Source organism: Barbatula barbatula, assembly GCF_947034865.1.
Source record: "Barbatula barbatula genome assembly, chromosome: 2".
Classification (NCBI taxonomy): Eukaryota; Metazoa; Chordata; class Actinopteri; order Cypriniformes; family Nemacheilidae; genus Barbatula; species Barbatula barbatula.
In genome coordinates, this window is record NC_136767.1 from 27,078,191 (window position 1) to 27,103,011 (window position 24,821).

Below are 24,821 nucleotides of genomic sequence, written 5' to 3' on the forward strand. Positions count from 1 at the left end.
CACGAGGCGGCTTTATATCCCAAAAGATTGCTCGATATGGGCTTTCACGCTATAAGATTGTCATCGAAATATCTATCGGTTTGTTATAAACAACGCTACCGATAGTTATTTTTTGCCAATAAATCAATTGAGTGTGGTTGCTGTAACCATTGCTGCCCTTAAGGCAAATCTTTTTAAAAGGTGCTGAATTATTTACTATATTATTATGTATAGATGTAAATGTGTAGAATAAACAAAATGTCAATAATCGTGATTACGTATTACGGTTATTGTCAAAATTGGTATATTGTGACGGACAACCCAACGTTTGTTTAATAATTATTACTTTTAATAATAATAATAATAATGTTATTTTTAGGTGTAGTAGCAGTGTGTACATATAGCATACATTTACCTATCGTGTTGAAAAAAATGATTGATTACGTATAAAAATATGTTTTATTATTTACATCCAACAAAATAGTTGAAAATGTTCGCAAAACATACAACATTTCTTCACATTAACAATTCAACATAGAAATATAAATCTATTATTGACAGCTTTTTACAAAACAAAATCAAAGCACTGTCGATTGACAATACATTCATAAGTATTCTCATGTGTCCCGATGAGTCTCGGGTTAAACAGACCCAACAGACATTTCTCCCACACACATGGTGAATCAGTTTTATCAGAGTGAGGCATTGCTCCATGCCTGTCTGATTTGTCTCCATGGCGTTCCTAAAACAGACGCAACTATGAAGAAGACGACTAGAATGAGTCCTTTAGCCAGAGCCTGGGAATATGGCTCACCTGTGAAGAGGGCAACGTGTCACATTCAGATTTGATTTCAATATACCAGATATGATCTTGTGTCACGCTGAATCCAGCACTTTTCTTACATGAACACAGCGAACGATACAAGCATCTTAACTGTTCTAAGATGTGGTTTGCAGTATATAATGACTTTTTTCCTCTCACTTTTTAGTCATTGAAAGTAATTCAAGTCCTCACCAGTGTAGTATCTTGTTAGAGGGAAAGCCAATTCGTTCCAGCACACATCATTCCGGTCACAATCAAACTCTGTGAAGTTAATACTGAACCTGCAGCAGAAAAGAAATTCAAGTTAAACTTCACACAAGCCAAAATACACTCCATTAATATAAAGAAATACAGCTATGAATACAGTTATTTGGACATAATTACAATAATCATTTAAAAACTTTATAGATCAAGTACCACCTTTGATAAATGAGTTGCAATATGCAGCCGTGGAAAAAAAACGTGAATTTATTTTTATGGGTATTTGTTTAGGTAAAATGTTCATATATATTTTTTTACTATACAACTAGCAATATCTCTCCCAAATTTCCAATAAAAACATTTCTTTGTGTATTTACTTTCAGAAAATGAAAACTGGAGAAACAGGTGAAAATAACAGAAAAGAAGCTCTGTATTTTGTCCGACCTCAAGTACTGCAAAGACTTTTGTTCATCAGTAGTACAACAGTCATACTTGTACGTGTATGAATAAAAAGTAAAAAAATTATTCGTTTTTTTTATGTGATCACTTGGAATTTTATAACAGTCTTGTCATACTGTCAGCCTTTTACATTGCAGGTAGATTACTTTTTGTCACTCCAGAGATTTGATTTTGTTGAAATTCAACATACACAATACTTCAATGTTGATTAAATGACAATTTGGAATGGTCTCTTATTTTCTTCAGTGGCTGTATATTAAAGGGGTGATTTTCCAGAAAAAATTGGTGTGTTATACCTTGGTGTGTTATAAGTTGCCCATGCATGTATTAGACACGTGAAATAGCAAAAATGTAAGTGTCTGAACAAAAGTTGTATTTAACCTAGAAGCGAATGCTCACCCAGACCTGCCTGAAACGCCTCGTCTCACAAATCTACGTCAGTTCATAACACGATTTGACAAACAGGATTTGTAAATCTCATTGTACAGTCGCGGGCGCAGCCATGTCACGGAGATGCTGTGTGTTTTGCTGCGAAAAGAAAGCCTCTTTGTTTGCCCTTCTAAAGGACGAAGCAACTAAAAACAAATCGTTACATGTTCCAGAAAAGTACAGTCCGAATATACATGGCGTAACACTGGTTGATCAAGAAGGGCCGAAGCACTTGCAGTATTTATTATGTTACCATTCCCTGCTGTAATGCGAGCTTGTTTCTCTCACACAAACTCTGTATGATGTATATGGTTGTTTGTTTATAAGAGGCGTTACATTTCCGTGCAGTATTTGACAAATCACTACGCACTAGTGAACTGGCCAATCATAGCACACCTCGCTTTTCAGAGCGATGAGCTTTGCAAAATATCAGCGCGTTTCAGAGAAGCGGAGCAAAGAGGAGATAGAAACATGCCCAGTTTGTGGAAAATACAGCGTTTTTAAACCTTAAACCGTGTTTACACATTGTTTTACATTTAAAGCAAATAATAATATTCATTTTAGCCACGTCAAATGACCCCTTTAATGTATTCAGTTTTCGAATGTGTCACATACCGCCAGGGAGCGCTATGGTATCACATTTTGAGGATCACTAATTTAGGAGATTTTTACATAATGGCAATATTGTAACACATTACAATAATTACAGCTGGCATGGAATGATTACAGTGAATTGTGCAATTGCAAACTAGGTTAGTCTGTATGTGGTGCATGTTAAGTCCCTACCTGGATATAGGGGGCTGGGACCTCAGAGAATATTCGGTAAAAGTCACAGACGAGGTGACAGCAAAATTCTGCATCACCCCTGGGTCCAAACAGGGGTTCGGACCGCCCACATCACATTCAATCCTCCATGTTGTTTCTCTAAAGCTGTAAAACAAATAAAATTACATTTCAGAATCTCAGAATCTCCTAAAATCAACACAAATGCCAACCAATCATAAAAAAGACCAGTTTGAGTGCTGGGAGAAGGCCCTGTACCTGATCTCTACTGCCAGAATGATTTTTTGAGGGACGCCCTGCACTCTGCCCCTGATGACGGTCCTGATGTTGACATGAAGGTGAGTTGGAACAGCAGTGCACACACCCCTGCTGCCCTCTGCTGGCTGACTGGAGTTCTGCTGGAAAACTGAGAGGTAATATGTCAGGTGTCATTCGGTAAAATATTGGCAATAACATTTGTATGCAGAAAGTTGACATATATAACTTGTATCATACAACATAATATAATTTGTGATAATTTGTAACATAATAATTACAATTTGTAATGTTTTGTGCTGTGCTTTAAGGGTAATAGCTCATTTGCATACAATAAAACAAGGTGATCATAACTGAAATCTGAAATTTTGAGAGCCGTTCCCAACCAGTTTACAATCGTATATATATTACAGATAGATGGTATTACACTACGACTATGAACAATTCACAATTTATGCAATGAAATTTCAATGTGCTTCACTTCATTCTACTTACTAGTAATGTTTAGCCAGTCTGTTATGTTATTGAAGTCTGGTTTTCCCGTTCTGGAGACCAGAGTAGAAGTCACTAATCCAGCCAACACAGCACGGACTGTTTCTCTGTGAAATGACATTATATCACAATAAACTGTATTGTAATGTCATGAGCAGTTCACTTTAGGACATTGAGATTAAAGGCATAAAACACTGTAGCGCTTTATAAATATTCCACAGCAGGAGCTACAGCTGGTCATGCTTTTAAGAGCGTCTCTCACCTGAGCTGACTGCACTGCGTCATGTTCAGCAAATTCACAGGAATCAGACAGCCTGATGTAGAGTTGATTCCAAACAAAACTGGTCGCATGTCAGCAGAAGAGCACAGACCTTCTCCATCTGATCAGCACAACATTAATTCAGCAACAATGATGTTTTAAGTCATGATTTTTATAGTCCAGAGGTGTGCCGAATACCTGGCTGCCAGAGATTGATCTGAGCTCTCTGTATAACACCCGTATCAGAGTCCGGAATGCCACCGATCACAGGTCTCTTGACCTGATAACCTGCAGGAAACGGAAGCAGAACATTACACAATTGTTTCCTGAACAATGATCTTGCTCTGAATCAGAATGAAGCCTCGAACATTACCTGGATTGCCAGAGTATGGCTGAGACGTTTCATTTCCGTTCACGAACACAGCTGAGTGTCTGCTTGTGAAAGATACTTAATAATGGTAGAAAGAATGTGAAAACCATCAGTTTTGCAATGGTATTGTGCAATGAAGAAGTTGGCGTCAACAGAAAGACAGCAGCTGTGACTTACCAGCAGGACCAGGAGAGATGTCTGCGGTGGACCGTAACACAGTGATCCCAGTAAGGCCATTCTCTCTCCAGTAAAAAGTGTATCGCAAGGAAAGAACAAGAATACACGACTGCTTATCCGTCTGCCGTGAGTCTATATATCAACAAGTTCAATAAGAACACTGTTACAATAGAATCGTTGTCCAATGACTATAACAGTACATACTACATAAAAAATCTTTTTAAATGACTTTTAATTTTGTAATTATTAAAATTAATATTTACCATAGTATTATATAAGATTAGTGCTAATATAGAATTTTGTTAATATGCAGGTCCGTGCTTTTCTGATCTATTATTATGGTACAGGCCATTTCATAAGACATAAACAACACTGGCCTAAAGGTGCTTCCTTTTTATTTGTTAATGAATTTATTTCATTTTACATCAATATTTAGGTTTAATTTTAGGTCAGTTTGTATTTGTTGTTACGGTTATGCAACGTTACAAAACTGAAACAAGTGCTTCTTGACCAGCTTAATCTGTTTACATCTTATGAAATGGTCTGTATTAATACTTCAATAATAGTGTAAAAATAATGTACATTTTAAATAATTCATGAATTGGTCATTCAACTGACCCGATATTGGCTCAGACAGAAATAAGCTACGGTTGCTGGCCACCTCATCCACAACGTTTACTGTTACAACACCTGTTGGAACAAATATAAGGTTAGGTCACACACATGCACATCTGCATGCCCCCTCCCAAAAAAACATAGTAAAAATACACAAAACATGCTACAAAAGACACTTAAAGGGTTAGTTCACCCGCAATGAAAAATTCTTCCATCATTTCTCACCCTCATGTGATGCCAAACCTTTATGACTCGCAGGTTTTGACTGACATGAGGGTTAATAAATGATGAAATGAACTATCCCTTTAACAAGTTTGACTACTCTTACAATGCCTTTAAAAATCCTTTATCACTTCTTTATGAGATAATGTAGACATATACCTATATAAAGCCACAGAAAAAAAATATGACACCATTTTAAAATCAGTTTTTCTGCATTTAAAATTTTCTATTTATAGGTACAGTATGTTTAAGTAAATTATCGTTTTTGTTTCATTCTGTGAACTGCTAACAATATTTCTATTTGCATAAATTGAGATGAAAATAACATTAAAGATGCTCTGGATCTTAAATACTGCAAAGAAATGAAAAAGTTCATATTCACTTTTAAGCAATACAACAGTAACATCTGCGCATGTATTAAGGAAAAGTGTATTATTTTGTATGTGATAACCTAGATTTCTAACTTCTTGTCACGCTGCCAGTCTTTCGTATTGCTGTTGTATGACTGAGGTTTGATTTTGTTGAAATTCAACAGACACTGGACTGGAATGGCCACAATGCATCTTGAAATGTTTATTTGAAATGAACATTTTGAAAGGTCTCTTAATTTTTCCCGCGGCTGTATATCTATTATATCATGTACATATATATTTACCTCCACGTCCATCTTTAACGTTGACCCTCAGGTTGTCTGACTGTGATGGACAGAATTGCAGCCTCCTTACACATTGAGACTCAAAGTTCTCTAAAAATGCCACTGGAGCATTTTCCACACACTGACCCAGTCCCGAGTTCTGCATCAGGATTAATAATAAACAAAAATGTCTGTGATCAATATTTGCACCTTGTGTTACCTTGGATTCATTTCTACAGAAGAAATAAAGACATGGACGTCTCGGATGACATGGGGGTGAGTAAATAATCATAAAATTTGAATTCTGACGTCAACTACTTTAATTTCACACATCAATCCACACAATCAGAAATCAGAGCTGCTTCTTCACTAACCTGTGGGATAGTAAAGTACTCATCAGTTACGGTAAAAATTGGATCCCCCTGGCGGTAGTTAATAGGAGGTACAGGAGCTGTCACCTGCTGAATTCGGAACGATGGGCGAGGCTTTGGAGAGCTGCAAAGACCAATTTTGGTAAAAAATGGTACAAGGGAACCATGAGCTGTAAAAAGTCCCTTGTGTACTTACACTGTTCCTCCATTGTAAAAAAGTCCCAGAAAAGGGTTGTTGTCAGACGGCGAGACGACACATAGGAAGGGGAACCAGTCGGGGTCATTTTCAGAGGACTGAGCTGAGCACTGATAGTCGGGAAAAGGTCTGAAACTTCCTCCGAAGGGTCCAGGAAGACACTGATTCGAAAACAGTCCCAGCATCTCTTGGCTGCAATTCTAAATAGATGAATTGCAGTAATAAATGTTTTCTTGAGGTCATCGTATTCTTGCACAGTAAACAACTGCAAAACCGGAGTCATTTATCCATCAGATCTTCTTACAATTATCTTGTATGAATGTTCCATTGGCTTTTATTATTACCAGATCGCAGCAACAGCGTATGTCACACACGTCTGGAGAAACATCACATGGGCACCGACCAAGAGGCTGGAACACTTGGTTAGGAATGACCGTCCGGTTTTCTGTTTTATAAACAGGCAAATACAGTTAACATACTGATATATAAGTGGAAGTATTCAAGTATTTCCATCATCAAAAACCATCGTTAAAAACCACCAGGTGTTAATACACCACTCAGTATAATAACAAAGAAAGACACAGACCGGAGAGGGGTTTGCTGGGGACGATCTGGGCATAAATCTGCGTCTGTATGATGAGCGATGCTTTGAGGGTGTCATCTGCACATGCAGACACACGGAGCGTCTCCTGCACACATAGGGACTCCGGGCAGCAGTCTTGAGATGTTTCGTTACCACACAGATCCAAACTGCGGTTCAGATTCACTCGCACCAGAAGAGCACTCTACAAGAGAGCATATATTACAGGTAGTTTTTACCAATGTAAGTGTCTTTCTATTATGTTGGTGTATGTGAGCTGTTAGATGTGTGGGTTTGAAAAACGTTTTGGTTAAATCAAAGCACCACTGTTTGTAGCATTCAGTATGAGAAATAAAACATCAAAAAACTAAGCAATCGCTTTACAAATGCACGGCACAGGAAACGAGAGCTGCCCTTTCTGGCCATAACTGTGCTTAAGGCGTTTGTGCCTTACTTAAGCAACTCCTACTGCAGTTGTGTGGTGTGTCAAACTTGAATAGCAGGGATATTCCCATCATTTCAACTGAAGAAGCTAATAAGGTGACCTTCATCCCATTTACTGTTATATTTCTGGAATCACAACGGTAATGTACATTATTACTGTATAAATATATAAAAAATTCCAGAAAATAAGCAAAAGTTTTAATATAATAGATATTTTTTTACCATCAATCAAATGCATTGTTATTGTGTCCCATCTGTATTACAGTCAAACCGGCCCTTTAGCAAACATACTTCACCTGCAGAACATTTCTCATATGTTTCTTGAAATTACATGACTGCACATTTATTTTACACAATTTAGACCAGGGGTCTCAAACATTTTCGTCGTAAGGCCCCCTTTGTGTAAACTTTTTGGCCCCCCAAATAAAGACTTATAATCGTAAACTCAGAATTTTATTTAAACCTTAAACATGTTCTGTTTAAAATGCTGATTGCCTAAAATGTATGATAAATTCACTGGGTCCATCTTGGGGCCCCCAATTTGAGAACCACAGATCTATACAATGATTTATCAGTCATTAAGTTAAATATTGACATCATATCATCTGCATTGATAACATTTGGACTAAATATTTTTTTATTTCTCTTCAGTGCTGATCCACAATAATTTGAACGTGGCTGTAAAATCTGAACGTTTCCTGAATATTTTCCTGAATCAACATTAGGTAAGGTTAGAATTCATCCTAACCAATTGATTCTACATGGATTCCTAAATCAATTGCTACACACATACGTTTTTAAATAAAAAAGGAAAGAATATAGTTTCCTAGAAACAACCCAGAAACAAACAAAAAAAAGTTCCAGTTCTGTTCTTGAGAATCGCACCTCTGTACACATTTTCCTGATAATGCAAAATAGGGTAATGGAATCCTTATTGTCATGCACAAAAATATGAGATAAGTACCCTACAGTCATACAGTAATGTATTTCTTTTTAAAGATGAATTTAGCTTTTAACCAAGGATGGCCTAAGCTTATCCCTGTCTTGGAAACCACCCCTATATAAAACAATGCACAGTCAGACTCAGCAGTTTCACTTCCTGCTTGAAAGATATAACATACATACATACATACATAGATATATTCTATAACCACAACTAAACATTGATCTAAAATATTTGCATGCTGCATTAAAAGAGTGACTTTTATAACTTCTAAACAAAGTCTTTATATTATAAACAATCCTATACAAGCAAGTGAGCCACCTGTTGATGTAAAGAAGCTACTCACCTGCCCAAAGAACTCAGTTGAGAGATTCCACTGTGTTTGAGAAACTGGAATACATGATGGTGGTGGAAGGCTACCTGAAACATTTGACATTTACACGGGAATGTAATACGGACTAATAGTTTGTGACCACAAAAAGCATTCTGACAGACCATTAATGCTTGAATACATACAGATACATTTTACACTTCCTACATGTTTGCACTGGTTCATATTAATACACATACTTTGTGCATGTAGGTTTCTTTAACGTGCTTATTTTATTGTTGAATGTGTTGTGTTTTTGTTTCATATTTTTTATTTATACTTTTTATTTTGGTTCCTATGCTACATTTTTGTAGACTAAAGGGTGTGATTTATTAAAATTTTAATGCCCGTGAAGCACTGTGTATGGTTGTGAATATGATCACTAAAACTTGACACTGAAACATGGCACAATCATTCATTATCAGAATATCCATCATACAGTAAACAGTAGCTTTTATAAATGTACATTTGTATGAGATATAATGGACAAGGTTTGAATGTGCTGTGTGTTTTGCTCACCTGTTGCACTTGAGGGGGAAACAGCACCAAGTGTTAAAGAAACACCAGAAATGTTTCCAACCAGAAACGCAGATATTTTCGGACCAGATGCCAGAATAAACTTAGGCTGAAATACTGAAACAATTATTCATTAATATCTTCTATATCGGTTTCATACGAACTTGATTGATATGCTACATCGAAATATATATGTTGAATACGTCACTAATTCATTCGTGTTTAAGTTTAATAATACATATTAATTTTCAATAAGTAAGCTGAAATCTAGCTAGCGCTTGGCTGTTTTCTCCATGGCAACAAGATGTTTGCTAGCGGCTAAGCAGCTTCAGGTGCACGCGGACAGTACTTATTTATTTATTCTTACTTACCGACAGTACAAACAATCCCTTCTTTTACAAGTACAATAAATATAAATATGAAATAAAACACAATGCATGAGAAAGATAATCTTTCCATGACGGTTTAGTATAGTGGATACTCTTCTCCTACTAACGCCACAGAGAAGAGGAGCTCAATAGCGCAACTTACAGGCGTGGAGGACGAACCTCTGCACGTGTGGTGACTTGTAGAGTTTGCAGATTTTATGTAAAGTCCCCATTAAACATTGAAACGCAACCAAGTTTAGTATAGAATAATTGTTATAGTATTAAAACCATTATTAAAAAAGCAATATAGATTCATTATATATTTATGTATGTGATACACATAGCTGGGGGAACATTTCTCTGAGGTGGGAAGTTTTATTTTATACTTTGTATACTTTAAATACTATGTACAGAAGACCTACTGGAATACTTTAATATACTTTAATACTGATTAGGAACAAAGAAAAGAGACACAATTTGAATCAAAAATCTTTTTATTGAAAAAAAAATGTTACAACAGTCGAATTTAAACTTATGTCTGTAAATATCACACAACTGAAAATACAGTGTAGCTTTTAGTTTTATAAAATTTACATTCAGACATTAAGAACACCCTTTTAACCAAAATGTCTACGGATGATGAACATTTAAAGAAACTTGCCAAACAATTGTCACGCCAAGCTAAAAGTAAGTCGGTTAGTAAAGACGTCACATAAACTTTGAACGATTAAGATATACAAATAAAGTTTAGAACACAAAACTATTATAAAGAGGCCATTGCTAGCTGCCACGTTTGTATGCATGCGTATGTGCAAATGTGTATTCTCAAAAAGTTTAAGTCTTCAGGCCTTCACAGCGTTTTGCCTATAACGAAAGAAAACATCATTAAATCATTAGTAGAGTAGGAGCATCTGTTTCACTGCGTCATTCATCATGCTTCTGTCAAAACAGAACAAGTAGTTCTCATTGATGGGGATTTGTTTTGTATTCTCAGGAAGTTTTGGCTTGTGGTTTCACAGCTTGTGAGCTTGTGGTTAAAAAAAATGAGTAGGATTATGACTCAAGCATGTCCAAAAACCGTGATCTTCTAAATATAAACATAGTGACCTGCTGTGCGGGTGACGTAATGTCTATATATGTCTATTTGATGAGATATTATGTAAGATGGATTCACGGACAATCCTTGAATTTACACATGAAAATAAAATGGTAAAAACATACCTGAAATTTTGACGCTTTGCACCTCTTTAGTCTGTTGTCAATGAATCTTGTGAGCTCTTTAACCCATTTAGCTTCACTGGCAACGGGGGCACAAAGTTTCTTGCCTCTCCTGGTAGTAAAACTGTAAAACCAAGGACCCATGTATATTATTTCACTTAAAAAGCTCTTTATGTTTACTGTCTATTAAAGAAATGCTTCTGCAGTGTTTGGAAAGGGATCATAGGAGAGATCGAATGGCTTAAAAGACAAATAAACATGCAGCATTTTCTTTTGAAGTGGTGTACTTACACAACAGCATCACAGGTGCAGCCGTTGCCTCTGATCTGATTCCTGTAACTGAGGACGATAGGTTTCGGGATGACTTGAGTGCCAACATTCAAGCAACAGTCCAAAGCTGAATCTCCTTGAGCATCTATGAGAAAAAAAGACGAGAAAGAGGAATATATGGAAGAGAGAGTATCCCTCCAGAGACCATTTATTGTCCAATGCGTTAAAAATGTGCAATGCACAGCTGGGATCAAGTTAGTGATTTAAGAATGATAGAATAACACGCTGATAAAAACACAAAAGTGGCTCTAAAGTTAATCTAAAAAGCTCATCCTCTTACATACATAAAAAAATAAGCATCTGTAAATAATTTTTTGTTAAATAAATTGTTCTTTTTTGTTTATTATTCAACCAATTTAACTACCAAATTGACTAACAACTTTTAATGTAAAATTTGACTTCGTTGGTTGCAAATATGATATGTTATCATATTTAAATAAATGAACAAATGGATCCCATCCAGTCAACACACTTCCCTGCAGTGGATGAAGGAGACAGACACCACAGGCTTACCTGCCGGAGTGTTGTAGATTATAAGAGCCAGTGCACAGAGCATCACACTCAGTACAGGTAGATGTGCTGAAGTCATGGCAATAGATGCTGGAGACGTTGATTCTTGACTTGTGACTGTGTTGCTGGAAGCTTTCCTGGTACTCTCCTCTCAGCCTCTCAATCGCTGCCCGGCTTTATAGGACATTATGGTTTCACTTTTACAGTTCTGAGGCAGCCCTTCCCTCAGTTGTGAAATGCCAAAGTAACAAAGGTTGAATCCAGCGGTCGTGAACTGGATCTTGCATGAATGGGCCAAATTTAGGACACAATGCAATCCATTCACTTTCACTATTCACTAGACCACCTCCCTCCCGATTTTCTTTATAGTTCACATAGAAACTTTCTTGCATAAGGGTCAAATCAGACTGGCAAAAGTGGATGTTTCTGTTTACTTCATTTACCGATACACAGCGCTGGGGATTTTTAATACTAAATATGGAAAAGTAACTGTTAATCTTTTCCCCGAAGTAATTGTCTGTGCTGGTCTCTGTAGATCCCCATACATCAAAACGTGCCAGCAGATTGTGCAGACCAGGCAGGGAGAACTCATCTTGTTCATGAGTTTTATTTAAGTTTTTTTACAAAGTTTTTGATTATTATAACATTGCCTCTCGTGTGCGTGCCTGTGTGCGTGCATACTAAAGGTTTGTAAAATAGTAAAAAAGTAAAATAGAGATTCACTCAAATTGTTTTATTTAATAACATTGATCATCTTAAGCAACCATTTGACATACATTCCCAAAGGCATAATTTCCTGAACATAGCTTACAACTAAGGCTCAATATCGCTACAGTAAGACACTATACAGTACAAATTACATACGTTTTCAGTAAATGACATATTACATTCAACATATAACATATAACATATCAGGTTTCAAATGCCAGTTTTTTATTCATTTCTTGGACAATGTTTTCAATGCCACGAGCTTGATGATTTCATAAGTATGCATGTTTAGGATCAGATATGAATGATTAAGTCATCATTAGAGAGACGAGCATCAGTGTCACTTCCTGTTTGTTCCTCGGTTTGTCAAGTGGGTCATCGTGGTCACTTCCCATCTGTAAAATAGGAAAAAGAAACCGGATTAACTTTGGTTTACAGGGTTCAGACAATGTTTCAGGGGGAAAAAAACTACAGACAACTTCTGCTAAATGTCTATTTAGCTTTTCAAGTGAGGTCTGTGAAAGAGCAGAACTAAGAAAGTGAGTTAACCTGAAAAGGGACATGCAACGAAAGGGGATTTTCGTGTATGTTTAGTTTTTACCTATAGTCCTACTAATTAGATTTTCTCTTTGTGTCAAGGTGTGAGATAATCTTGCTAATCCAGCCGTGTTTCTCCTCTGGAGGTGCACAGAGTTTCTTGTGCTTCTTCGTGATGAATCTGTGGGAAATGTGGAGACATTTTATCTATGAAACATGCATTTCCACTAACGCAACAAATACTGACTGGTTATCTTAAACCAAAACATACACAGTCGCTGGGATTGGGCAACCGCTGTCTGTGGTCTGATGAATGTATGATGCTACGATTTGCACGGGGATGCGTGTGTCCTTGGTGGTCAGACAGCAGTCCACAGCTGCATCTGAAAATGCTGAGAATTGAAGATTGGCATTAGCAAAGCTTGACACAGGAAATCCCCCTCTATATTTATTTGACACCCTGTAAGAACAAAACTTGGCCTGAGTGTGACTTTTTATTTAACTTACTGGAACCACAAGGGCTATCTTTCAGGATTGTTACAGCTAAATGTATGAGGACATATGGCAATGATCTCACAGCCATAAATCTAAAACCTCAGCCAGCTGTCCATTCAAAAATCAAGTTTCGTTTTAAAATGAATGCATGAGCCAATGCATATTAAAATGTCCATGTAAAACACTCCAGGTGTTTAAATGATGGTCTTACCTTCTGTGTTGCCCCAGAAGACTGCGGTGAGGACCATGAGAGTTAATGCTGGAGTGTGCATTCTGGTCTTTGAGTTTGGCGGCAGTATGAGCATCAGAGGTGCACAGGTGTGACTACGCAGGTGTCACTGTGCAGGTATTTATACAGAAAAGATTTACTTTCACTTTCATATGAGCACCTTTTAGCTCCACCTCATCCTGTAAATGCATCAGTTTCGTTTCAGTTTACCGTACTCACATTCCTTTCCCATCGTTTTTTAAACCCTATTCTCATTCTCTGCCAAAAGCATGACCTGACCACAAATAAAGCAGCTTACAAAAACACATACTAGATGGCTTTAATATCATTGTTGTTTTTGGATGATAGAAGTGTCCAACATTTGACTTCATTCAATTGTACCCCACCCGTTGCGATTTCTCTCATGTGTTAAGTTCCCGTACAAATATTCTCTTTTTGGAAGTAAGAGTAATAAATATCAATGTTGGTGTAAGGTTGTAGCTCAGTAGTAATTGCATTGCATCAACAACGCAAGGTTGTGGGTTCGATCCCAGGGGATTGCAGATACCTATGTAAAATGTATAGTCGAAGTCGCTTTGGATAAAAGCGTCTGCTAAATGTTGTGAGTGTTGTATGCTCAGAAGTGCATATCAGGGTTGTAAACACATGTTTATCAAATGGTGTGGAATACATTTTTTCCCTGTTTAATCTAAACAATCTTCCACAGCCTCATGGATCAATGTGCAGCCAGTGCTTTTTACACTACTGTACAGGGAGAACCAAATGAGAGACACATATGATAAGACTTTAAAGTTGATTCTCGTTTTTTTACTTCATCAGGCAACTGCATAACCTTGAGAAGTGTAAAAACACATATTGTTTTTTGCAGTGAAAAAACTCTTACAGGTAGGCGCAGGCCTCCTTGCCATCATGCATCCATCTCTTCCTCACTGTAAATGATTTCCCAGTATTTTTACACTAAGTTACTGGCAGCACGGTTACCAGTAAGTTACTGTATTTCAATTTACTGTAATAGATTTTACGGTACATAAAATATTACAAAACAGTATTTTACTGTATTTTACTGTACTGTATTTTTTTTAATACTGTTATTTATTGTAATACCCATTTTGATTACTACTTGCAAATAATATTATATATTAAAGTTGTTAAATATATACATCTATCATTATTGATATTGTAAAACTACAATACTTCAGAATTACATTGAGAATTAATAGGCAATCAAAGCAATGTTTGTTTCAAAAATAGTTCTATTAAATAATTTCATTGAAACGTAGTCGAGAAACTGCATGACTTGCAGTCATAGCTGGACATCTTAAACCTTGTTTGTAAAATTAAGGAGGATGTATAAACAAAAATGCAATATAATATTGATAACTATCTTCAGAGGTTTATAAAGACTAGAATAAGCTTATTACCATAGAATAAAATATTTCTATCTACATACACCGCGCGTCCCCTTGCATGGTATTCACCATGTCTTTCTACAGTAGCCCTTAATGGTCAAACTGCTCTACAGAGCGTATTCTTTGTAAATACTTTATCTACTTCGGCAAAGAAACAAAAATGTGACGACATCTTAGTTTTGTGTCAGCCACCGTAGTGCTTCAAAAGGGAGGGGTGGAGTGAGCCGTTGGTTGCAATTCACAATTGACATTTTAATGACGGATCCTTCAACATCCGAAGAACCTTTCCTTGTCACAAAAGGTTCTTTGTAGTGGAAAAGGGTTCTTGAATGAATGGTTTGGGTAACCCAAAACGATTCCTTTTGTGGCACCCTTTTTTAAGAGTGAGAATAAAAATTACTAAAATTAGTGTGATGATAAAAAATTTGTATTCTTATACTTACTAATTTTCATGAAACAACTAAAGAATGACCTGCGATCTCTAAACTAGACCACAACAATAAAAGCACTTCCTGTTTAACAAAGAGTCTTTTTAGCTTTATATTTTATAGGAAAGTGATGAAATTACAGGAAATCATGTGGGGTGAGAAAGAAAAGAACAAGAGATGGAACTCGGGTCATCCAAAAAGGCTTTTGGCCAGCATAATGATGTGCAGCCCACTTGGCAAACACCACCGACTGTCTATGTTCACACATACAGACGTTGTATTTAACTTACTGCCCATTCAAGATATCCGTGAAATAGAAATTTTATAGCTTGACAGCCTGCTACCGCTAGAGAAAACGCTTCTGTGTGGCATTTTTCTAAATCGATGTTCATAGCAAACCATTTAACCGACAATCAATTTGAAACATGAACATGGATTGCATAACTTCTTAGCATTTGTTTTGTCCCCTTTTGCTTTTATGACAGAATGTATTCAAGCTTGCATGAGCTCCACATGTTTATGCACAACCCGATCATTTGAGAATATTCCAAAAGCAGCCGTGCTTCAATGGAAAAATAACCGCCACAAAGGAGTCCATATATGTTCAACCCTGGTAACATTTGGCTCATGTGTCTTACTGGAGACAGAAATATAATACACATAATTCAGGTCTTCCAAAACCTTCCTGTTTAAAAAGAACGGGTCATATAAAGTGATCATAACATGCCATTATCTCAATAATGATTTGTTGAAAACCTGTTGATAAACGGCTTTGGCATGGGTACAAGGGTGTGTTTTCCGTGAAGCACTTCTAACAGAATTGAATATTCGAGCATCCCCATTGTTAAGCGGCTGAGGGAAAATGTCCCTGATACAATTAAAACCAACCTGACCTGAACTTTGAAAGGCATTTTTATTTGTGAATGCATCGTGCAAGTCTTTATTAAAACATGGTCCTCCACCCATTAACTCCTTAAAAGTTTCAATTTCAAATGCACGGTTTACCATGGGGCTTCCCAAACCTGGTTAGGTATTGTGTGCACATCATTTATAAATAATTGAATTCGTTTGACGTTCTTTACTACTGGACCCCATTCACTTCTGTTGTATGGACACAAAACCAATACGAAGTGATTGGCGGCCAGTTATCAATATCTTCTTTTTCTTGTTCTGCTGAAGAAAGAAAGTCATACAGGTTTGAAATGACAAGAGGAAAACATGATGACAGAATTTGTATTTTTGGGTGAACTATCACTTAAGTGTAGAAAATGTCGACTTGCAATCTCCTTTAAAAAAATCTGTGTTCCTGTTAACCTTCATGTTTATACCCTTGTTTATACTATTTAACGTAATGTATTTTTTAAATATATGTTTTGCCAAGTCAACATTGTAGCTCTATAAATAAGGTATGTTTAACAACACAGTAGCTACATAACATACCAGAACCAGTCACACTGAAGCATCCAGATGTCTGCAATGCTGCGTTATTTTATAAAAGATCCAACGCGATGTGATCAGGTTTATTTATATATGGTGTGGGTATCAAAACCTTCCCGGTAGATTATGACTCCCATGTTAAGAACACTGGAATTAGTAACCTCCACTTTAGAAATGTGATCTGTTGATAGTTATTGCAAAGAATTCGTCCAATGTTAAGAGTATTTTATTAATTTAAAGCTCTTGGCCGTCTACATACAAAAGACGATATATATATATAAGCGGTGAACTGGACGTCTGAAGCATTAGCCCTACACGCATACGCAAGGCATAATGTGTATTCGCACATTGCGAATAAGGTGGATAAGTTGCCCATGCATGTATTGGACACATCAAATTGCAAATATTTTATTGTCAGAACAAAAGATGCATTCTATATAAAAGCAAATGCTCACCCAGACCTGCCAGAAACGCCCCGTGTAACCACACCCCCACAAATCTCCGTCAGTTTGTAGTATGATTTGACTAGACTGCCGAAATGTATACGCAAGCAAGGCGGGCATAGCTGTCACCTGTGTCACCCTCCGTAGAGCTTCGAAAGGGGTTGCAATTTGCAACCTGTATATTCACATTGCTACTTAAAATGCTTAAGGAAATAGACAAACCAAAACTTTCATATGCATCAAAAGACTGTACTGTGTAATGCATGCTGCATTGCATCTAAATTCTTCAATTCACAGACAAAACTCTATTAAATTCTAAACTCTTGTTCCTGTGGCTCAGTGGTTAGGGCATTGCAATAGCAGCACACAAGATGGTTGGATCAACTCCCAGGGACACAATGAAAAATTATTTAAAAAAATCCCATAAGTATGTTCTTACATAAATGCACAATAGTGCAGTCCTTTATTTATGTTATTCTAGAAGACACGTTGAACCTTTCCCAAACATTGAAGAGTGAAATATTTTGATTGCTTATCAGCGATCATGTAATCAGATAAACAAAACCTCAGCAAACTGATTACCATCTTAGAATAGACAAAAAGTGTGTGAGCTACTGTATCTGACAGCATTAAAGACCACCGACCTATGCCACACTACACCTATATACACACTGTACATGTACATCTGTGCTTTCGTGTTCTAATGCAGAGGACATTTTATGTCGTTTTTTTAGTTCTAAAAATCCAAGAATGCAAACTATCCCATTGTGCAATTTTGTCACTTAGATATCATGTTTGGAGCAGCATCCCACGACTGATTAAACTGATTAGTGTTAAATATGAAGGAACTCCTTCACCAGCAGGAAAGTCCCTATGGTTTCTCAGTAGAGAACTCAGCAGGAAGTTTGGTTTGGAGGCTGTTCTGTTTTGGAGTCGAAGCAAACCTTTCTCGTAAGTGACAGCCAAAAAAATAGAGCTGAACACCCACAAACGATTGAGGTACGTAGACATATCTTATAACCCTTTTCCTGTAAACATTAGGCAAGAGGTTCTTTCAGAAAGTGTTTTGGAACAGAGAAAGTACAGGGCTATTTAAAGACATTTTCTCTTCAAGAAAAAAAATATGAAGGAGCCCATGAAAAAAAGGGTGATTCTCAGAATTGATATTCAAGAAAATATATCTCCATGTGCAGAAGATCCTTATGCAGATTATGAGCTTTTTCTATCTACGTACAGTACATTCACCACGGGTCCACTTGCATGGAAATCGCCATGTTTTGTTTCTACAGTAGCCCTATACGTTCAAACTGCTCTATAGAGTGCATTTTATAAATACGTTATCTCCTTCGGAAAAAGAAGCTAAAAGGTGACAACATCTTTGTCGTGTGTCAGCCACCGCAGTGCTTTGAAAGGGAGGGGTCAACGGTGGACTGAGCCATTGGTTGCAATATGCAAACTCACCACTAGATGGAAGTTACAGTATATAATGTTTTCTCTACCTATTTTTGTATATACTATGTGTTTGCTAGGGGTGTCACAACCGATCAGTGTGTTAATACTCCACCTGGTCATCTGAAAATCGAGACAACCATAATGTCTGCACAAATAAGTAAATATGTTCCTGTAAAGTCCAATTAACACGCTAGAACTAGAGCTACATTCTCGCACAATCCATAATAAAAGACTCTTAACGGAAATAAGATGTATTAATATATTAGAGAGCATTATTAACTCTGCTGTGGAATTTGAGTCTTGTGGAGTCATGCAAAAAACATAACAAGGTCTTTGACCTACTTTGCTGTACTGATGCTCCAAAGCCCATCTTAAAACTGCACAACCTATAATTAACCTAGATACAAATTCAACATTACATTGAACGTCCCATGAAGGTACCCGAGTGGATGAGAAACCTGTGTTTACACGTTGAATCAAATTTAATCAGTTTTACCTAATCATGTCATAAACATGCATGTTAAATAATATAAAATTTCTTATCATATTCTTAGAGTTTTCTTATCATAAGCGTAACAAAAGCAAAAACAAGTTAGCAGTTCCCATCCTAACCAATGGCCCAGCTTTACCTGAAAATGCTTAAGGGGAAGCAAGTCTGATCAAGTCGTTTCTGTCATGAGGTTTACAGGAACCATGAAAGCGTGCGTGCCAGACCCTTTATCAGTCTATGTCTGGCCATGTAGAATGGGCTTCTGTGACAGGAAATACATTTTCAAGCAGTTAAGCAAAACCACATAAATACAAATACAAAAGCCTGCATGACATAAATAATAACCATTTTGTCTTTATAACAAATTATGAAAATGATAAAGGAACCCAGGTTTAAGTAAAGCACATTTCATACACAATTTATACACATTACAAAAAATGAAGGTTTGGCCTCTCTCTTAAACATCTGTATGATAATATTGGCCTACGGGCTCCATTAGCTCATAGCTTATACATTTATCCAAATCACTAACACTGTTTAAAATAATTTATGATAAATGTTACAGGGAATCGACACACCGCATAAATTCAAAAGGCAGAAAGCATACAGAAGAAAGGTTTAGTTTTATTAGATTTATGAGTAAAGGGACAACAAAATATAAAATAAAAAAAAAAAGCACAGCAACATTGTGCACAAAAAATACATCAAATGCATTATTTTTTGTTTATAATTGTATTATGTAATGTTTATGTAACTATAAACTGGTTTATTTTATTCAAAAAACGATAACATAACATTTAGATTTTTTTATCTCATGACCATTTAAAAGATACTTATCAATTCCCCTATATGATACATATTTACTTATTATGACATTGTCTAAATATCGTTCATCTACAATTGAAAAATACAACGAAAAAAATTCATTATTACACTGTAATCAAAAGCCCATTCCAGTTTTTAATAATAACTCGACAGTGACACCTTATGGCCATTCACTAGAAACACGTTAACTATAAATGTTCACTTCCTAGTCAAGAACGTTTATTAAATTATTGACATGCCTACATTCTGAACTTAACTTTAACAACGGGTCTAATACGTTGTTCGCTTTTATATATTTTTGTGATTAGCAAAAAATAAACGGTAAATATTGTTTTTCTTGATGGCTTAATTCCAAGAGCACAGTAAATCAAAGAATGGCATTTTTGTTTCGTTTAGTAATGGAAAGTACCCACGCGTGCTGATCTGAGATCATTCCGTGCAGTCCCTGTTCTACCCGTAACGCGCTTCAAATCGATCAGCGCAAACTGATCCCAGATCATCCGACGCACAAAACCAGCGCACGGGCTCGTGATTCCATCGCTGGAGCCGCCGCTGTGCATTCTGGGATTAGTTGAAAGATTCAAGATGGCGGCGAGCAGGAGACTACACAAGGTAGACGTTCAAACCTTGTACTTTTTACACCTCAGATCGACAATCATCACACGCGACGACGCGAAAGCGGGTGAAAAGCGAGTTTAACTCGTCAAAAACGCGTCTTGATCGTTCGTCGGGTCTTGATCGGTGTCGTAACGAGCGCTTCTCGCGCCCGATGACTCGGCTTGCTTTGCGTTTCCAAACACGAAGGAGGAAAAGCGCCGGCGGAGGCCGCGGGACGGTATATATAGGTTTCGGTCGAGATCGGCGAGACAACGTGCTGTTAGACGGGACTCTGGTGCATTATGATCGAGTTTAATTCCTTGACAGTGCGTAATTTACGTAAATTCAGCATATGGGAATGTATGAAGATAAGACAGAAGTGTTTGCTGCGATGGGTTTCGCCAGACCGGGCTCAGTTGTGTTCAAACCGAACCGTATTTGTCTGAAACTCTGAATGAATCCTTTTGAATTAAATCGGGTTTAATCGGGACCGTGTGGGTCTCTCAAAGAGATCGACGTAGTTTGGAAGTCGACACAATGGCCCCAGAGAGGACACAAATAGGTCAAACTATGTATGACTAGGATTAATAAAAACGCAGATATTCACCCCCCTTGGGCATTAAAAGCATAAACTATTTCACTTACAACTAATTTCAATTGTTGAATGAGTTTCAGGCGAATAGCTGAAGTTACGCCCTGAAAAAAAAACGAAACTGTGACTTTCGTTTTACAAACTTCCGTTTTGTAAATGATATAAATCACTAAATTAACTCGGGACTTGACCGACACTGAGCAACATAGATGTGTGTAAACCTAATTTATGACTCAAAATTGCCGTGTATTTGAAGTTTTGGGGTGTTTATGCACAGGTTGGTTTGTATTTGGTTGGGTTTGGTAGTGTCACACAATCATGTTGAATTTACTTCCTTATTAGATAACAGTGGCTGTAAATGTCAGGCAGCTAACAGTGGTTGAGGAAAAACACAAGTAATCGTAAATAAAAACGTATTATTTCTATAGTATTTATTTTGTAACATTATTACGATTTTCTTTATAACTACATATAGGTTTCAAAGTGATTAATATATATATATATATATTAGACACACACAAAACATGTTATATATATATACACTTTTTGTTAGAAAACAATAGTGCTTGCTTAGATATGGTGCGCCATGTTTTGCATGGTCCTAATATTTTTTTTTACAAATTATTTTCATTATTAGAGAAAAGGCTTCTTATGTTACGTAATAAATAAAGTTGGCAGACACTTTTAAAGCAACTACCATACATTCAAGTCCTGCATTTGATCTGTTTGTTATTCCTAGCAATGATGTTTGTGGTGCTGACGCATTGCTCAACCAGTTGAGCTGTATAGATTTAAAAAAGATAGTTACAAAACAACTGTTTGGATACGGCACTGACGATATCCCTTTACGCGGTTAAGGTGTGATTTTGGGACCGTTATTTATTTGAAGGTTTTACTCTTGCTTCTTGATCCTAGCTTAGATCTATACAAAGTCTTGGTCGATATCAGATTGCAAGCTCCTAAATCACTCCTCTTAATGATCTAGAAACTAAGTTTTGATTTGCATTTATAAAGACAGCCTTGTTGGTCATTGAAGAGAATATTTCCATACGAGAAATCGTAACACTATGTTTCTTATTTTCTCATTATATTCAGGAACTTGAAGAAATCCGCAAATCTGGAATGAAAAACTTCCGTAACATTCAAGTTGACGAATCAAACATATTGACATGGCAGGGTCTCATTGTTCCAGTAAGTGTTTGCTAACAACATCGGTTTATTGTTGTAATACAATAAAGACAACAAACTGACCTGTGTGCACAATACCATGTGATGTTTGCCTTTCCACAGGACAACCCTCCTTATGATAAAGGGGCGTTCCGGATCGAGATCATCTTCCCTGCAGAATACCCTTTCAAACCACCCAAGATCACGTTTAAAACAAAGATCTATCACCCCAACATTGACGAGAAGGGACAGGTCTGTCTGCCTGTCATTAGCGCAGAGAACTGGAAGCCAGCCACCAAAACTGACCAAGGTGAGGTTCACTGCATTTGTTGCATTTATTTTTATCTCTCCTTCTAGATTTGATTTGCTTTGTATCTGTAAATCTGACGCTGTATAGAGCTCCCTAGATCATGGGGATGATATAAAAGCCACAACAGTGGTCCAGTGTTTGGATCACAATTTAGTTATTAGCTAAAATTTTGTCTCTGCTGTATCTGTAATATATTTTGATGGCTTGGTAACACTGACTGACAAAAGTAATTTACTGTTAATAATAATTATGTGAAATAATTTTTTCGAATTGTTTTAGTATAGTAAAGATTCTAGTATAAATCTTAACCTTACTATATAGTTTACTGAAATGAACATGTTTGGTCTTTTTTCCACGGATATTGCACTTACCTGCTGAATTTGCTGGATTCATTTTTCGAAAAACTCAAAAATAGACCTTCTTCCATATTGTACTAGTAACATTGAGTACATACCGTGGTTGCAAGAATCATTTTAAAAAATTATCTTAAAACCTATGGGTGTCTTCATTAAATGGAAAAGATAAATTATATTGAAAAACAAAGAACAATTCGATTCGGTTACTCTGCCAGGAGACCTGTGTGCACCCGTGAACAACCAATTTCATACATCCACTAATAATCACCTTAATTTATGTTCATCTAATGTTAATTTTTAATGATAACATACATTAACATTGTTTTTCTCCTGCTTTACAGTAATTCAGTCGCTCATTGCCTTGGTGAACGATCCACAGCCAGAACACCCTCTGAGGGCTGACCTAGCAGAAGAATACTCAAAAGACCGTAAAAAATTCTTTAAGAACGCAGAAGAGTTTACAAAGAAACACGGCGAAAAGCGGCCAGTGGACTAACAATACCTGACAAGTGTGTAGCCCCACCTCCAAAACACAAACCCCGCCTCCTCTCCCTCCGCCCCTTCCTTCGCTCTACTACCTTCTACTCAACAACCCAACCTCTACTCCCTTTCCCTCTTTCTTTCCTTCTCCTCCTCTCCTTTACACGTGTCACTCTAGTTGAGCTGGAGAAGTACAGCACAGCTGCGGCCTCCGTCTTTGAGCGGGACATTGTGAGGACATCCGACCTGGCATCCCGGTTTCTGGTGTTAGCTTGAGGCCCTTACTAACTTTCTATCATGTTTTTGTTTTTCTTTCCAAAGTTAAAAAACATGTAAATTGGTTAGAGGATTACTTAAGACAAAGAAGTTGAAATTGTATTCGGTAACGAATGCTGTTTGACCCTTTTTTGTAAAAAGCTAATGAATCATTGCATTATTACAAGAATCTTTTGATTACTTTTGGAAGTGACCGTTCATTCAAAAAGCTGAATTGTAATTTATCATGTATATTATTATTTTGTTCCCTTTCTTATACGCTTTAATTTCCAAACAAGGAGAAGGAATGGAGGATTACAGCGACAGCGGCTAATATTTCACGTTACTTTTTTTATTTTTACTGCACTTGTTGGGTTGCACAGCTTGTCTGAGAAACAGGCTGCGTTCAGCCCTTTACCACACCTAGAATCGGCAAAACCACTGTAAAGTCAACAACAACAAACAACAGCGGCTTAGATGCCAAATACTGCTTTGAAATACTTTGTTTCACAAATGAAAAAAGGAAGAATGCGATTTGTGTGAGTGGGCGTAATTTTCCATGATGATCACTAATTTTAAACATCTCTCTTTTAACATGTTTCATAGGAAAATCTTGTATATTGTTGATTATTTTGGTTTAAACGTGGAAATGGCCCCTAGATTTACAGAAATGTACGCTACTGAGAAATATTATTCCACTTTTTCTCCCGAAACAGAATAAACACAGTAGTTGACCGTGGGTTTTCAAGAATATTCTCTACGCTTCGCTTAAACGGTGTCAAATTCATAGTACCATTTTGGGGAGCTTGACACGAGTTATGATGTTCTGGCGTTCTGCAGTTCGAGAGATTTAATTTTGGGTCAAGTCTTTGTGAATACGACACCCTTTAGTCTTCAAAGTGTCAGTTTCAGAAATTTTGACTTTACAAATGCTCTACATTTCATGTACCTAAATAAATAAGATGACCAAATCCAGGGAATACTGTTATATACCATATATACTTTAAAAATGATGATGATTTGATTGGCCTTGGATTTGCTAATAAACCTGAACAAACCAATCCAAA

The 24,821-nt window shown here is 36.8% G+C and overlaps 4 protein-coding genes across 6 annotated transcripts; 1 reads left to right on the forward strand and 3 right to left on the reverse strand.

Annotated features, from left to right (window-relative positions):
* Window positions 1–421: 421 nt before the first annotated feature.
* tctn2 (tectonic family member 2) lies at window positions 422–9,659 on the reverse strand. 2 transcript variants are annotated; one of them, XM_079482340.1, is made up of 18 exons: window positions 9,490–9,659; window positions 9,122–9,235; window positions 8,579–8,652; window positions 6,852–7,050; window positions 6,610–6,710; window positions 6,266–6,465; window positions 6,073–6,193; window positions 5,720–5,858; window positions 4,846–4,917; window positions 4,228–4,359; window positions 4,054–4,128; window positions 3,879–3,968; window positions 3,684–3,801; window positions 3,425–3,528; window positions 2,933–3,080; window positions 2,678–2,821; window positions 995–1,083; window positions 422–793 (listed from the first exon to the last, which is right to left on the reverse strand). In XM_079482340.1, exons 1-18 carry the CDS (start codon window positions 9,575–9,577, stop codon window positions 672–674), a joined length of 2,130 nt encoding a protein of 709 aa, XP_079338466.1. In that variant the 5' UTR covers window positions 9,578–9,659; the 3' UTR covers window positions 422–671. The 2 variants fall into 2 exon arrangements, with proteins under 2 accessions (XP_079338466.1, XP_079338465.1); XM_079482339.1 differs by having other exon boundaries at window positions 4,810–4,917.
* Window positions 9,660–9,965: 306 nt separating this feature from the next.
* On the reverse strand, window positions 9,966–11,880 carry ccl19a.1 (chemokine (C-C motif) ligand 19a, tandem duplicate 1). The gene is made up of 4 exons (XM_079476120.1): window positions 11,548–11,880; window positions 10,996–11,119; window positions 10,708–10,828; window positions 9,966–10,350 (listed from the first exon to the last, which is right to left on the reverse strand). Exons 1-4 carry the CDS (start codon window positions 11,621–11,623, stop codon window positions 10,321–10,323), a joined length of 351 nt encoding a protein of 116 aa, XP_079332246.1. The 5' UTR covers window positions 11,624–11,880; the 3' UTR covers window positions 9,966–10,320.
* A 384-nt stretch (window positions 11,881–12,264) lies between these two features.
* ccl19a.2 (chemokine (C-C motif) ligand 19a, tandem duplicate 2) lies at window positions 12,265–13,613 on the reverse strand. Its single transcript, XM_079475652.1, has 4 exons — window positions 13,496–13,613; window positions 13,061–13,181; window positions 12,854–12,970; window positions 12,265–12,647 (listed from the first exon to the last, which is right to left on the reverse strand). The coding sequence occupies exons 1-3, from the start codon at window positions 13,587–13,589 to the stop codon at window positions 12,865–12,867; spliced, it is 321 nt and encodes a 106-aa protein (XP_079331778.1). The 5' UTR covers window positions 13,590–13,613; the 3' UTR covers window positions 12,265–12,647; window positions 12,854–12,864.
* A 6,772-nt stretch (window positions 13,614–20,385) lies between these two features.
* On the forward strand, window positions 20,386–24,489 carry ube2l3b (ubiquitin-conjugating enzyme E2L 3b). 2 transcript variants are annotated; one of them, XM_079484168.1, is made up of 4 exons: window positions 20,386–20,609; window positions 22,282–22,377; window positions 22,477–22,663; window positions 23,361–24,489. In XM_079484168.1, the coding sequence occupies exons 1-4, from the start codon at window positions 20,583–20,585 to the stop codon at window positions 23,513–23,515; spliced, it is 465 nt and encodes a 154-aa protein (XP_079340294.1). In that variant the 5' UTR covers window positions 20,386–20,582; the 3' UTR covers window positions 23,516–24,489. The 2 variants fall into 2 exon arrangements, with proteins under 2 accessions (XP_079340294.1, XP_079340295.1); XM_079484169.1 differs by having other exon boundaries at window positions 20,597–20,920.
* The last annotated feature ends 332 nt before the right edge of the window (window positions 24,490–24,821 follow it).